The sequence below is a fragment of the Cydia pomonella genome, chromosome 8 (assembly GCF_033807575.1).
Source record: "Cydia pomonella isolate Wapato2018A chromosome 8, ilCydPomo1, whole genome shotgun sequence".
NCBI classification, from domain to species: domain Eukaryota; kingdom Metazoa; phylum Arthropoda; class Insecta; order Lepidoptera; family Tortricidae; genus Cydia; species Cydia pomonella.
This window is the reverse complement of record NC_084710.1, coordinates 23,990,780-24,005,624: the sequence shown is the minus strand read 5'-3', so window position 1 is coordinate 24,005,624 and position 14,845 is coordinate 23,990,780. Positions and strand designations below refer to the sequence as shown.

General features: G+C 35.9%; 1 protein-coding gene across 4 annotated transcripts; it reads right to left on the bottom strand.

The window, feature by feature from the left end:
* Positions 1–4,541: 4,541 nt before the first annotated feature.
* LOC133520881 (uncharacterized) lies at positions 4,542–13,862 on the bottom strand. 4 transcript variants are annotated; one of them, XM_061855576.1, is made up of 8 exons: positions 10,758–11,569; positions 9,323–9,531; positions 8,208–8,560; positions 7,760–7,891; positions 6,133–6,389; positions 5,877–6,045; positions 5,608–5,704; positions 4,542–5,339 (listed from the first exon to the last, which is right to left on the bottom strand). In XM_061855576.1, exons 3-8 carry the CDS (start codon positions 8,323–8,325, stop codon positions 5,312–5,314), a joined length of 801 nt encoding a protein of 266 aa, XP_061711560.1. In that variant the 5' UTR covers positions 8,326–8,560; positions 9,323–9,531; positions 10,758–11,569; the 3' UTR covers positions 4,542–5,311. The 4 variants fall into 4 exon arrangements, 1 of the variants encoding a protein (XP_061711560.1); XR_009799816.1 differs by lacking the exons at positions 4,542–5,339; positions 5,608–5,704; positions 5,877–6,045; positions 6,133–6,389; positions 7,760–7,891 and adding an exon at positions 13,406–13,862 and having other exon boundaries at positions 8,399–8,560; positions 10,758–12,973; XR_009799818.1 differs by lacking the exons at positions 4,542–5,339; positions 5,608–5,704; positions 5,877–6,045; positions 6,133–6,389; positions 7,760–7,891 and adding an exon at positions 13,406–13,862 and having other exon boundaries at positions 8,399–8,560; positions 9,453–9,531; positions 10,758–12,973.
* Positions 13,863–14,845: the final 983 nt, after the last annotated feature.

Genomic DNA, 14,845 nt, shown 5'->3' with positions numbered 1-14,845 from the left:
CATTTTCAGACAGTAAAGTTAGCAAGGATAATTTAAAACGCAGATGATACAAAATCATACTATGGGACATAAAAAAACAGAAACGGTAGAACTGAAACGGTTTTTTTAAAGAACTTTATTATTGAATATAGGCAGCTCAATTTTGATTGCAGGTGAATTTTAAACTCGATTCATTGTAGGTAACTTACGAGAGGGTATCTGTGCATACCTGTACAGTTAGATATAATATAGCAAGGCGATGGAAATCAACAAAGCATCTATATCATAAGCTTTCCAATTGATGATCAATTATTCTTCAGTTTACAATCCTACGCCAACACGCGCCCGCCCACGTGCAGCATTGTTGATTGCGCAACCTGCCCTAATCAAATTTATGTTTGTTCTTCTCCCTCCCCCCTCCCACCCCGGAATTACTCCATTTGCACTTCAAGCCAGGTTCTTGCCTGCCGGCCATTTTTGCCGACGTTTGATTGAGCTACCTCCGCGCTATTACCTCGGAGATTGTTGGCGTGTTGATTGTACGGTAATACAAACTGAAGGATGTTTTGGAGCTATTCGGAGAAAATTTAAGAGAAAATATACCTACTGGTGAAGTCGATTCTGTATTTATTTGTACCAATCTACTTAAGTGTCATACGAGTTATACCTATTTAGCTACCACCACGACCATCCGCGGCGTATTGTGGTTAATTTAGAAAACGCACTTAATGTTCTTATAAAGTCGAAGTCGATTTCAAAATGCTGGTGACTAAATAGACTCAGACTCACCTCCGAGTATATTTACAAGATACCTATAAAATCACAGCAATATCACGAGGTCTCATCTCATTAAACCATCTTAACTACGCCCCTCAATGTTTTTCGTATTGGAAATCTATCATAAAGAAAGGAATTTCCCCTCACGAGTTATGAGAAGCACGTCAGAGGTATGCCGCAGGGCAGAGCAATACTCTGATTATTGGTGAGCCTTCATTCCTTGAAATAAAGCTTATAAGTTGTCAGTTAACAGTGAGGGTACCGATATGATTTTATTGCCCTCGTCCAATATTGGCCCCCTCTAAATACACTTCGATCTTCGATGCCGAAGCTATTGGTAATTTTCTCGAATAATCTCGTTACGCAGGTGTGAAGTAAAGTTATTTGGAATTGAGAGATGGTAGGTATATCAAATTGTGAGGAATTCATTCAGTACCGTAAAACCCCCCAACTATAGTCCAAAGCTCCCAACTATGGTCCACAAATAAACTCAATTTTTCTCATTCAGGTGTGTATTTTACTATATTTTTGTAGTTCTAAGGCAAAGTATGTTTAGAAATGGAAGGTAAAACTAGGAGTAAACCACAAGGAACATTGGTATAGGTACTTAATTTCCTTTCGAACTTGTGGACCATAGTTGCAGTATTGGACTATAGTTGTGTAGTTTTACGGTATTTTATTTAATATGATGAAAATTTAGTTTCACTACGTACAGTTGATACTGCTGGGTTACAGGGGAATAGCATACCCTATAAGTGTTCGAGCAGACACCTCCACCTCGCGATAAGGAAAGTTTGTCAACTGTGACAAACAACATAATCGCGGCTGTAAAACCATAACGGGTTGGGGAAGGTGCCCCGTAGTTTATAGGCTTTGTTTTTTGCACTGCTTTCCTGTTCAAAACAACAATTTTGTACAATAACTACTCTTTTGCTTAGAAAAATATCAAAGATTACAAAGTCACACCAAGGTACGACAAAAATAAAAACAAAAATAATGTCTTTTGTTATTTTTTAATGAAAAAATATATCTTTATTAGCCTTGTTTATCGATTTTTTGAATTTCATGTTATGTTAATGAAATAAGCTGTAATATAACGTTGGAGCAAAACTCAGATCCCGAATTATACGGGAAATAAATATTTTAAATCTTTTTTTGGGTTTAGGTAAGTAGATATTGTATTTGTTAATTTCTTTAAACTTTTCTTTAGATTCTTCCACAATAAAATGCCTAATATCGCCGCCAGGCGTTCTAACAGGGCCAAATAGAATTTCGGATATTGGTGGGAAAAAATATGCTTGAATCATCATTTTTGTAACTTAGTGAGAGAACACGGACTTTCTTTACTTAAGCTATGTGTGAGTGCAAATAAGAGTGTCTTGATCCTTTAACAATAAATTACTTAAACACACTCGAGCTTTCCGTAAATTTATAGGTACTTGAATTAGCGGACCGCGGTCGACCAAACCGAACCTGCGACTCAAAGGCAACAAGAACAAGTCACCTCGCAATTTGACTAATTGGGGGCAGTCGTGACTTCAATTTGGTCAAGCCGCGCTCCAAGATGGTGCGCCACACAAACGATGGAGAAAAGCGAATTAGATACGGATAGATGATGAATTAAAAATTTGAAATAAAGTAGTATTACTAAGTTTTTAAGGTGAATACGCAAAATACAAACCTCAATCAACTAGTCGGTTTTCTCTAATGTGCCATTTATACTTTGAATTTTATAAATAAAGGATTTTTATATACGTGCTTTAGACTCGAGAAGAATTATATTTTAGTTATACTTGACTTCTTTGGTCTGTCGTCTGTTAACTATATGCAGTGCTCGCAAATAACCTTATAGCATTTTACATAATTAAGAGCATCATGTTAATCATGTTGTATTACGAGTTTTGTATTTTTTGGTTCAAGACTTTAATGCAAATGTTTGGATATTACGTCATATTATTCCGTACATTATATATTATTAAATTTTTCATAATAATATTCATTCCCTATTTCTCCGACAGCCGGTGTTGGCTTGCCCCAAATTTCGCACACGCCCGGTCTCCAAAAGTTGAACTCGCTGGCCGGCCGAGTTTGATTAGAAGCGCGTCATTACGTTACTGGAGTACCTACTCCACTACTTACTAACGAGTTGACGATAATGTTAGGTACCTACTTGTGAACCGTCTGTGAATAGGTTTACTGGAAACATGTTTAGATAGGACTTGGGCCATAGTCCTCACGCTGGCCCGTGGATGTTTTCTTTCACCAAAAAGCCCGTGATAAATATCACATGTATACCCGTGACCTCTGGATTGAAAGTCAAACGTCAGGTCCACTCGGCTGACTCGGGCATCCCCGCTTCAACTACAGCTTTTACTATAGAAAAAGCCCATCGGAAACATTGAAGCTGATCAGGTGAAATGTAGTCTTATGCACGGATGGAATCACCATGTTTTTCACGATTTAGTGAAAATGTTCGATATTTGACATCGCAAAGTATGGCCAAGGGTCTAAAATTCATCAAGTAAGCCTGTACGTTTATGCGGAATCTATCGAATCATGTTGGGTTTCCTCTCTTTCATTGGACAAATAAAGTCGTGTACCTTTGTGACATGATTCTTCGCAATAATATGAGATTAACGAACTAATAACTATGAAAATCGGACAATGACAACTTTTCAATAGCGGGAAGTTGTATAGGTATTGGGTAATATTGTACAGGTATAAGAGAATGGATAACTGTCAGTGAGCCTTTTTCGGATCAAAATATACCGAGAGCTTTGTCAATATAAATAATTCCGTTGCTGCATGGGATCTACCGTTGGTCTGTTAATGGGTATTACTGTAATGCTACCAGTTTGAATCGTCGCACATACAAGATTTGTTAATTTAAATGACGACGTGTTGTCGCTCCATACAAGCAGGAAGGTGATGTTATAAGACTAACTATTCGCAGGTCTTATGTCGTTGTAATAAGTCTTAAGAACGGTCAATGATATCGTCGACGATACTGGCTTTAATCCCGCGCCAATCAAAGTTTTCTCATCCATATGTAAGTGGACCTCGTTGGTAACCACCTCAGCCGTTTGATGACTGCAATGCAGACATTTACATCTATTAGAGTATATACCCAGATAGCATTTTAGACTTGGACCCGCCTTGCAACAAGTTTGACGTATCACAAGTGAAGGGTTGTGACAAGTTTGCGATGACAAGTATGTACACTTGACGCAAGCCTGGATCAAACCTCCTAGTTTCCCAACAACAAACTTGCAAGAAGTTTGTTTTGCAAACTATGTGCAATAATGACATGTTCGATTTGCATCGTGTTTGTTTCGACAATTTATATGCAATATTGACATTGTAAACCTTACATATTTTTTGTTTTAACAAACTATATGCAATACTGATATTATCAACCTCGCATGATGTTTGTTCTAACAAATTATACGCAATACTGACATGTCAGATTTACGTCTTTTTTGTTTCTACAATTTATATGCAAGGCTAACATGTCAAATTTGAATGATGTTTGTTTTCATAAACTATATGCAATAGTAACATCTCAGCTTTGCATAGTGTTTGTTTAACTAAAGGATTCTTCGTCACAATCGAGTGCGATGCTGGCGAGGCGTGAGCGAGGCGCGTCGCTGAGGTCCGAATGTTAGCCTCACGTCGTTACACGAGGCACAACGGTGTGTCGGACTGTCGGTGTCGCGCCCGCGCCGACGCCCCGCCGGCACCGCGCTGGAGTGTGACGAAGCCTTAAACTAACTAAATAAAACAAATTATTCATGGGTAATTGTGTAAGATTTTATTACAGTATTTATTAGGTATGGAACACAACATATTATTTTACAGTACATATGGTGCTACTTTCCCGCACGCGTGCGGGAATGAGCACTTTCTGTGCATATGTCGAAACTTTAAAGACCCATATACAGTACATATGGGTCGTTGTACGATACACGTGCGAATCAGTAATTCGCATCTAGTGTCGATTTCAAACACTCCCTTCGGTCGTATTTTAATTTATCACCACTCGTTGCGAATTTCCTATTTTTTGCACTTGTATCGTAAATAACTATTAAAGCACTATTGGTTAAACTGACTGGTGTCAGTATGCAATAATAATATATAAAGAGTACCAACATACAGTATTGTTACTTAATGCACAGACTCGTTATTTATCCCTTAATAAGACCCCAGTTATACACTGGGGAATACATCTACAGTAAAAAAACCTAAATAATTAAAAAAAACACGTGGTAAATATATGCACTCTACCTATTAGTACACTTGATTTGACATATATTCTCTATTAAAACAGTGATATGATAACTCACCTTCCTTAACAGGCGTAGTGCATAAATTGACCACTTATTGCCGTGGATTTCTTAACACCAAAATTAAATACTGATGAAAAAAGTAAGTATAAGGTACGAAAGCAATATATATCAACTATATAATAATGGTTTTCTCAATTGAAAATGCTGAAGGATTCTTCCATTTTCTCATATTAGCTATGTTTAAAATATCGCCTCTGCCTTTATAAGGGTTATGCTTGTCTGTTTAGTCTTTCTGCCCTGAAACAAATAAATAATATTATAATGACATGCCGTTTTTACCACATACCAATCGACTTGAGGTATATATCATAGACGCATTAAGGTTACCTACTTTATACTTATTTTTTTAGGATCAGAAAAATAACAGTCAAACGTGGGCAGTTATTTCAGAAAATTGCGATGCAATGAAGGTAAATGGGTTTGTTTGCCATAATTTACTTTTCTATCGACACCGACCTTAGAAACTAGGGATTTTCAAAGCATTAATCCTTACAGTAATTCTTACCTTCTTGTTGTCCTAACTTTAGCCTGATTCAGCCAGTCGCTAATTATTTCTTTCAGGTTTTCTTCTGTCGCATCTTCGTAAACTTTCTTGCAGATTTCTGAATAAAAAACGATTTGAATTTACTTGTGCTTACGAAATTTTAAGCAGGCGTATGGGAAAGGTATAAATAATACTTTTTTAATATAATTATTATGATATGAGGCCGTTAATGTCAAAGTCGGTGTTGAGATACTTTAATGTTAGGAAATTTGGTCACAAAATATACTTACGAAAGATTATTTTACAGGTTTCTGTCTTTAAAAATGGTTTTTTATTGGAGTTCTTCATTTGTTTTCCAGTTAAGAAATATAGCTCGGCAACTTCGTCTAGTATTCTTTTCAACATATTAGGGGTTAGACTTCGAATGTTTCTACCGCCAATACCAGCCAAAAATGATACCTATTAAATAAAAGTTACAAAATTACAAGATAAAAAACAATACATAAGTGTCGGACATAAGTAGACAAGTGTATACTGTATACTCACAATTGCCTGTTTGTTCCGGACTATTTGTAACTGGTCATTGAAATGACAAAAACTCGCATCATCCTTTACTGGAAGAGTAGCTAATAATTCAGAAATTTCTAAATTATCTTGTGTATATGCATTAAAGCTATCTGCTGTATGTGTCCCTAAAAGTATGTCAACTTTTCTATTCAATTCAGACATTTGTTTGGCCAAGTCAGTCACGACCTGGATTAAATGAGCCTGCTGCATGCCAAATTGTTTGCTTACGGAGCAGCCTACAACAATAATATGTAGTTAGATGGTGTCACAAGGGAGCTAAATTACATTTATGGAGAAAGCGTACATAATAATCCTTGACAAAGTAAAGCTCGCTACGCTCGGGATTCTAAAATAGAATGCACGATGAAAATACTTTTTCTCCACTCCACCTCGGAAAGGCGCTCTTAATATCCTTTAATAAGTGTGTGGAAAGTTACGTTTTATCCACATGTCCGAATATCATATCCGAATGTAACTTGATACAAATTCTAACAACAACAATATTATTCATTTTCTGCGATAATTTTGAATGATAAATATTGAATAGCAATAATTTTGATTACATTTGCATTATTTAACAGCTTGTATTTTCCTCGCATTGTTGTGGTGAAAAATGTTGTATTGCACTCGGCGGCAAAGTTTGTTCAACCTCTCGTGCTTTGAGGCCCTCGCACGCTCAAGATTCCACTTTTTGAACCACTCGCTACGCTCGTGGCTCAATTTCGGAATATTTCGCTGCCTCGGGTCTCAATATAAGCACGAGAAGTTAAACAACAACTTTGCCCCCTTGTATAATAAATAACTATTGCTAGGTACCATATGTAACACATGCCTATACTTTTTACGCCACCTTTGAGGAAAATAAAAGACCACTAAGACAATCAATACATCCACCATCCACCTGACATCTGTCATTCAACATCCGTTATTTGACGTCCGTCTTCAGACATTCGTCATCCGCCATTCGACAGTCATCCATCATCACAGACTAGATCCAAACACCGCTATATGAAGCATATGGAGCTCAGATTAGAAGCTAAGACCGCGAGGTCACCACAAATATAGGAGCTCTTTTGCTTATAAAATACTGCGCCGTGAGCCGCACAATTGAATTGATTCCTGTTCTAATTTATGCTACAACAACATGAAAATGATATTTGTTATTAATAAGGTCACAAATTAGTATATGGGAGCGCCCGTGTGTGGTGACCTCAAATAGTGTCGCATGCTCCGCGTCTAGTGGGTAAAAGAGATCCGTGTCCATCATCTTTCGTCGTCATCGTCATCATACCACAAATCACAATGGCCGCAAAGGTAAAAATTAAATAATGTAGCCCTAGATATTTTCACAGCACATATTCATATCACCACATTTCACAAACCAAGAGCAAAGTTTTTGCTACTCATGCCGATTTTAGTTTGTTGCCATGCTCACGATTCTGAATGATCATAGCTCGCTACGCTCGTGATTATATTATAGAATCGGCACTCGTTGCAATTACTAACTTTGCTCTCCTATTGCACAAATAACTATTTCTGAATAGGTGATGTGAAGAAATATTCTATCTACATCTAATCTAAAAACAATGACGAAAAAAACACATACCAGAGATACCGTTCGAGAAATTATTTGTGCAGGCTAGAGTATGAGTGGGACTACATACAATGATAGAGTTTCCATTTATTGCCCCATGGTTGTTAACTTCTGCACAGTTGTTAAATTCTTCAGGCACAATGTCTGCAACAAACACATAAAAGTCAAACGTTAAAACAATATATAACAAAAAATTTAGTTTCTACAAATTATTTCTAAATCTGCTAAAAATGCGTATCAGATAAGCTGTCACACACGGTGGGTAGAGAATGTAGAGATTTAGGGTGACTCCCTTAAAAGTAGCTACCAAAGCTATTTTTATTCACCCAACACGATTAATAACCAAAAAAGAGACAGAAAAACGGACTTCGGTGAAAAAAATCAGTTTCAAATTTTATTTCTACGTAACCTCCTCGGGATCCTTAAAATAGACATGGTCAATATACAATAAACCAATTACCATATGCGTGGTCTTCAACTCCACTAGAACACAGATGGCCTTCTACAGCTGGGTTGTGTTGACAATTCATCTCTTTAGAGGAATTACTGGCATTTTTATTTGTGTCTGCTACTAACATGGCACTTATTTTAGGTTTAGGAGGAGTTGGATATTTAACTAAATCATTTTCTTTTTTTTTAATATTTGCTGGGTTTTTGACATCTTCATAATGGGGTATTCATCTTCTGAGTTAGAGTCTTCTGGCAGGGATATTTTTTTTAGTCTTCTTTTTCTTTTTCTTACTTCCTCATCAGAATCCAAATTGGAAGTTTCTTCTGCTTTTTTCAAATGGAGACGGGCTTCGCTATAATTTTCTGAAAGTAAAAATGGATTCAGGAAAATTACGAAAAATATATATACGAGATGGTATTGTTTTTAGGGTTCCGTAGCCAAATGGCAAAAAACGGAACCCTTATAGTTTCGCCATGTCCGTCCGTCTGTCTGTCTGTATGTCCGAGGCTTTGCTCCATGGTCGTTAGTGCTAGAAAGCTGAAATTTGGCATGGATATATAAATTAATAACGCCGACAAAGTCATACAATAAAATCTAAAAATTTTACGTGTAGGGTACCTCCTCTACACGTAAAGTGGGGGTGAAATTTTTTTTTTGCTTCAACCCTACAGTGTGGGATATCGTTGGAAAGGTCTTTCAAAACTAATATGGGTCTTCAACAAACATTTCTTGATAAAGTGAATATATTCGGAGATAGTTGCTCCGAAAGAAAGAAAATGTGTCCCCCCCCCCCCCTCTAACTTTTGAACCATTAGTCCAAAAAATATGAAAAAAATCTTGGAAGTAGAGCTTAAGAAAGACATTAAATGAAAACTATAGCGGATATGATCAGTTTAGCTGTTTTTGAGTTATCGCAAAAAGTTTCCCCTTCATAGTAAAAAGACGTACACCCACAGTTCATCCCTTGGTTAACAATCTACCATACTTTAAGCTCCAGTTTAGCTTATTGTGATGGAAGAGTAACTACGGAACCCTACTCTGAGCATGGCCTGACATGCTCTTGGCCGGTTTTATTTCCTTTTCAGGTAGGTCCGGAACCCTAAAAATATATGAAAATTTCATACCGTAGTATTTTAGAATTTTTATTTTATACTGCGGCCATTTATCCTCGGGTTCAGCTTTCCTTTTTAACAATTTGTCTTTTAATTCTTCTGTACGTACATTAGGGTACGAACATAAATTTTCATTTATTACCCAGTTTGATGCAATTATTCCTGGTGCATCAGCCTCGTCCACAAATGTAACAATGGCAAAATGAGCCATTATAAAGAATCTGAAAATACATTACAAAATAAGTACCTATGAAGCATAGCTAAATTGACCAACGAAATAAGTAAGTAGTAACGATTTTGTCAATAATTCTGGGAGTTTTTCGACTATAAGCGGTTGCGGTGAACATACAGGATGGTTTTTTTAATGGGTCAGTATTGGCAGCTACTATAATCCCATGCCCCTATAAGAAGATTATCTTAGCGGGCCTTTAGATTTTTTTAAATTATAACATTGCAATTTTTATTTTAATGTAGGCAGCAACAAAATTGGTTAAAACAAAGTTTTTTAGTGCCATCTGTCCTGCTTCCATCAGGGATTTCATAGAGACCAAGCCATGTTAAGGCAAGGGCACTAGGAAAAACACAAATCAAAGAAAACGTTTCCCATACATTGTGAAAATGCTCTTTTATTACTTCGGTCAATCACTCACATACTCATATTATACGCTTTTTAAAATCATAATTTTGTATGAAGACATCACAATGGGGAAGGCAAATGTTAAAGGTTTTGATAGATGCCGCCAGCATATGTTTCCCCAGTATCTAGTTTTGTTCTATGGGATTTCAGCCAAATCCCAAACTAAAATTTGACGGGGAAAACCTACGCTGGCGCCATCTGTAACAATACTCTGATGCTATTGGATTACTAAAAATCACGAAAATCAAAGTTACTATTTTTTATACATTTTTTCACTTATGAAGACACGCTGCAAGCTGTAATGAATCACAGAAATATCCTTATGCGATTAAGTGAATAACCTTGTATTTTTAGCTAATGTATGGAAAATGTTTTCTTTGATACTAGGTGGCTTTCCTAGTGCTCTAAGGTTGGTTTCTTGATCTTAATCTGTGATAAAAACAGCGAATGGCATCAAATGTGTATTTTTAAATAATTCAATTTTCTCCCTGACTGTGCATGGTTTCAAAATTATTTAAATGTCATAAATTAAAAAGCTAAAAAAGGTTTCCTAAAACTATTATCGCGTAGCGGCACGGGGGTTTAGCAGCTACATACACTTGCAGCAGCTACATCCACTTCTACTATAGGACTAATATATAGGACTAATTTCAATATCGCGAATAAAATGTTGGGTGTTTCATACACTTCGGCTCTGCAAAAGCAACTTGTATTAACAGTTTGACCAGGGGCATATTTCTCAAAAGCTTGTAACTTGTATTAACAAGTTACAAGCTTTTTAAAAATAGGCCCGGCTTGATATCCACATACCTGTAGTAAGTAATCATCCACTTTGACAAAACCCACAAGGCTAGTAAAGGATAGGACAGGAACAAAGGACATTATGGATTAAGACCTATGAATGCAGCATTTTGATTGCAACATGGTGATCATGAAAAGGGAGAAGAACAACTTTTCCCACAATATCCGACACAGGTTTTTCACATAGACTCATTTTTTCTTTTACTATATTAATTCCTATACTAGAACTTTCTATTAATGGTGTACCAAAGAAGTTTTCTTTAGTTGCAAACTCTTTACAGAGTATAACCATGCTCTGCACATTATTGGAAAACACTATGTTGCATACTGCTACAATATTACCATGTTTTAAAACACAATATGAATCCGGATGTGCTGTTTTTATTACAAAAGATTGAAATTTAATTGAGCTGAACTGCTGTAATTTATCACACCCTGGCAAAAGCAAGCCTGATGAGTGAGGTTTTAAAAATATTGGATAAATAGAACCACAAGGTAATATGTTTTTAGTCCAAAAGTTAGAATTACTCATTTCCCCGAACCTCTTAATTATTTGCTGAAGAGGTTTGGCCCCTTTTCTGATATTCTTTTTGAAAACCTGTAAAAAGTTTTCAAATGGAAATGCTGCACAGGAATCAAGTGCACCAAATTCATATACATCATCACTGAGGTGTACAAGACCATGTAGATTATAAGTTGCCATTTGGGCGCCATATAAATTGATGAATGTTTTGACAAAATGTTTTAGCAGATTTCTAGCATATTCATTGTATTTAAAGCAATATTCCGGATTTAATAATATACTCATAGAAACAGTAAAGCTTATAAAATTGTTATAATATGATAAATATTCAGACTTTAATTTTGAAAGTACTAACGGCCCTGTGTATAGCAAAAAATGGCGAAATTCAGTTGCCTTCCACCTTTTGACGTCATCCAAAGAATGTGGTTTCCTATTGAACTCTAAAGGCATGTGCTTGGCAACAGCAACCAGATCAGCACTGATGTTATTTAAAATTTGACGAGGCAGTTTTATTGGTACTGGTCCAAACATCCATATATAAATAAGACTGCGCACAACACCTAGGCAAACAAGGTGCATATAATCCAATGGGAAACTTTTAATAAAATTTATGCCAGGTATTGTGCTGATATTAATGGCGTTTGAGTACGGTGAAAATCTTCATCATCCATCTTGAGAAACTCTTCATGGGTTCTTAGAGTTGCATCACACTCAGGAAATGTCATTCTGTTTTCCAAATAAACACCAGGCTGTCTGCACTTTGTACATGAATAATAACCTGTGTGTCCTTTGACTCCTAATAGAAAAGATTTTGCCGGAGTATCACAAACAAAACCTTTAATAGCAACTTTAATGTTTTTGCCGTTAATAGTCAAACCCGAGTTAATCAATTTAGCAACTTCAGAAATAAATTCTTCCATAAAAGATGTGCAGCTAATAGGTTTTTTAGGGCCACAATACACACCAATAGGGAACACAACCGATTTTATTGCAGGAACATTATAGACAGAACCCAAAATTGGCCAAAACTCCATTGTACTACTTTTAAATAATGGTAACCCATCAATGCTGATTAATAGAAGAATTTCATTATCATTTTCACTAACAAATTTCAATATTTCCCTCAAATTTTTCTCAAACCTATATGAGAGTAATGTCCTGGCTCAACAACTCGACAGATAATATTTGCCGGAGTCTTAAGTAATGATCTAGCATCAGCTGGCAAATCAAAACATTCATGATCTTTTAATATATTCAGCAATTCATTAGTAGCAACATGGGTTATTTGATTTTTGATAGCCCAATGTCTCAAACTATTTTTAAATGATTCATTCATATCAATTGGATTAACCTGGTCATCACTATCTGATAAAGGCTGTTCATTAATAAAATTATTAAATGCCGAATAATCATTATAAGCTGGAGTATTTTGTTGACTTGGAGAGGAATTGAAATGGTTTTGAGGAGGATGGGAACAATGTCAAGAGGAACCCGGGCTATTCAAGTCAAATTCGTTCTCTGCCATTAGCTGCACCACCTGACGAGAGTTGTGATGAGAAAACAATATGTTTTCCTCTGTGTGGCTGTCATTGGTCGAAATATTATTTGTTTGTGTGTTTTGTGCCATTTCTCGTTTTATTCTCTTTAACTGTCCCTGCCTAGACATTAGGACAAAAGGTTTTCGAGACATGTTCAGTTCTTCCTAAAGAAAATAAAAAATAGAAAATAAGTAAATATCTCTAGAAGCCGTCAGATTTTTAACTCTAGTCACCAATATCATTCCATATCGACTCATAGTAATGTTTTTGTACGCCTAGCATATCTTGGCATGTGACGCGCGAATTCATACTTCAAGCGTGACTCGAAGTATAAAGTAAATACGCTACAACCTGTAGGCCTAGCATATCTTACGTTGTACCCTGAACTCGCGCGTCAAAAGTCAAGTTATGCTAACAGGCCTGCTTGCCCTTTAGCCATCAACACACACACAGTGAATCCTTCCTTAAAGCATCACCTCTGGGGTTGAAGACGTCTAAAGGCTAAAATGATATCTGCTTTCGTATAGATAGGCCGTATTCTCGTTAAAAACAACAAAATCGTTACATAAGGAAATTAAAGAATTTAACCTACTTACCTACTATGTCCAGTAACAATAAAAACTTTATCACAATATTCACAATACCAGCTTCATGCAGCCTCAGCCATCTTGTCTCGACCGCCTCTGCTGCCTCTGCTGGAGTTTTTTTTTTCTTCATAAGGATTTTGGGCGGTAAATTGGTAATAGCACAATACGGCCGGCGAACGGATGGAGCTGTCAGGTAGACGCTAACCGCGCTATATACTGGACCATGATATTAAAAAACGGTCAAAGTTTTGTTAGACAAAAAAGTGCTCTATTTTTTGATTCTTAAGGTTTAAATTTAAGAACCTCATAATACGTATTATTAAAGCAAGTAGCGAAAGTTGCGTCAGTTCAACAACGAAGGATGATTCACGACGCTTACCGAACACTTGCGTAGCAACACGAATCGATCGTCCATTTTATGTCTGACATATTATTTATCGTTTAGTAGTACTGAAGTTAGGGGTCAAATTATATTAGCATTGAGACGATTCAAATAATTTTTTTTGAAATGTGAACTGCATATCGTCTTTGTTTTGGGTTTGCGAATTGGCGGCATGGCGGGAATTCGTACAATAACCAACTAATCAACTATTAATGTATTGTATTTGTCGAAAGAGTACGAAATTTCGCTTGTTTTGTTTTAATTAATAATAAAATAATCATAGAAATAATATTCATGTATGGAATCAGATATTTTTAGCATACTTACTTACGCCATTCAATAGATTTTTCTAGTACCTTGGAAAAATATAGTTAGCAATGGTCTTATTTAATTTTTGCCTAATCATTTTAGGAATCCTTTCTAAGATCAATTACCTGGTAACTTATAACGCAGGTAACCAATAATTAGGAATACGGCAAATATTAATCCTTAAAAAAATAATAATATTTAAGTAGGTACATTAGTAGCAAGTTCTGGTCAAAGTACAACATATTTTCGGTATCTGAGGTACAACAAAGCAACTTTTTAGACAAGTAAGCTTCGTAATAGCACTTCCAATTGAGATTAGGCTGAAGTAATCCTACCATCGAGTAGCTAATTACTTATTTAACTTTAACCCATATATTATATTCTTTTTTTTTATCTGTTAGCAAAACATGAAATCATCATCCTTGATGTAGGTACTTAACATTCGATATACTGACTTTTCATAAGACAATTTATATTTTGATTTTTTTCTTGAGATACCGACCGCTTTCAAGTTTCGTTGATAGCTTGATTTTGATGATTAATAATAACGTTTCAAATAATATGAATGAAGTAGGTATTTCAATAACTGAAAATATTGCCAACTGTTCGAGGTAAAACTAGGACCAAGGTAAAAGAGTTACTTTAAATCAATACAAACTTAAATCTGAAAGATCATCATCCGTTTGCAGTAAAATTGAAAGATCATGTAGGTATTGTGTCCTTTTGATGATAATAATTATGTGCATGTAGGTACGTAA

What these genes read in the sequence shown, in the direction of transcription:
- LOC133520881 (XM_061855576.1), bottom strand. Translation starts at nt 8,325, where the DNA reads ATGTTAGTAGCAGACACAAATAAAAATGCCAGTAATTCCTCTAAAGAG. An exon ending in AGTTGAAGACCACGCATATG is followed by an intron (nt 7,892 to 8,207) that starts GTAATTGGTTTA and finishes TGTTTGTTGCAG; the next exon opens with ACATTGTGCCTGAAGAATTT. An exon ending in TCCGGAACAAACAGGCAATT is followed by an intron (nt 6,046 to 6,132) that starts GTGAGTATACAG and finishes TTTATTTAATAG; the next exon opens with GTATCATTTTTGGCTGGTAT.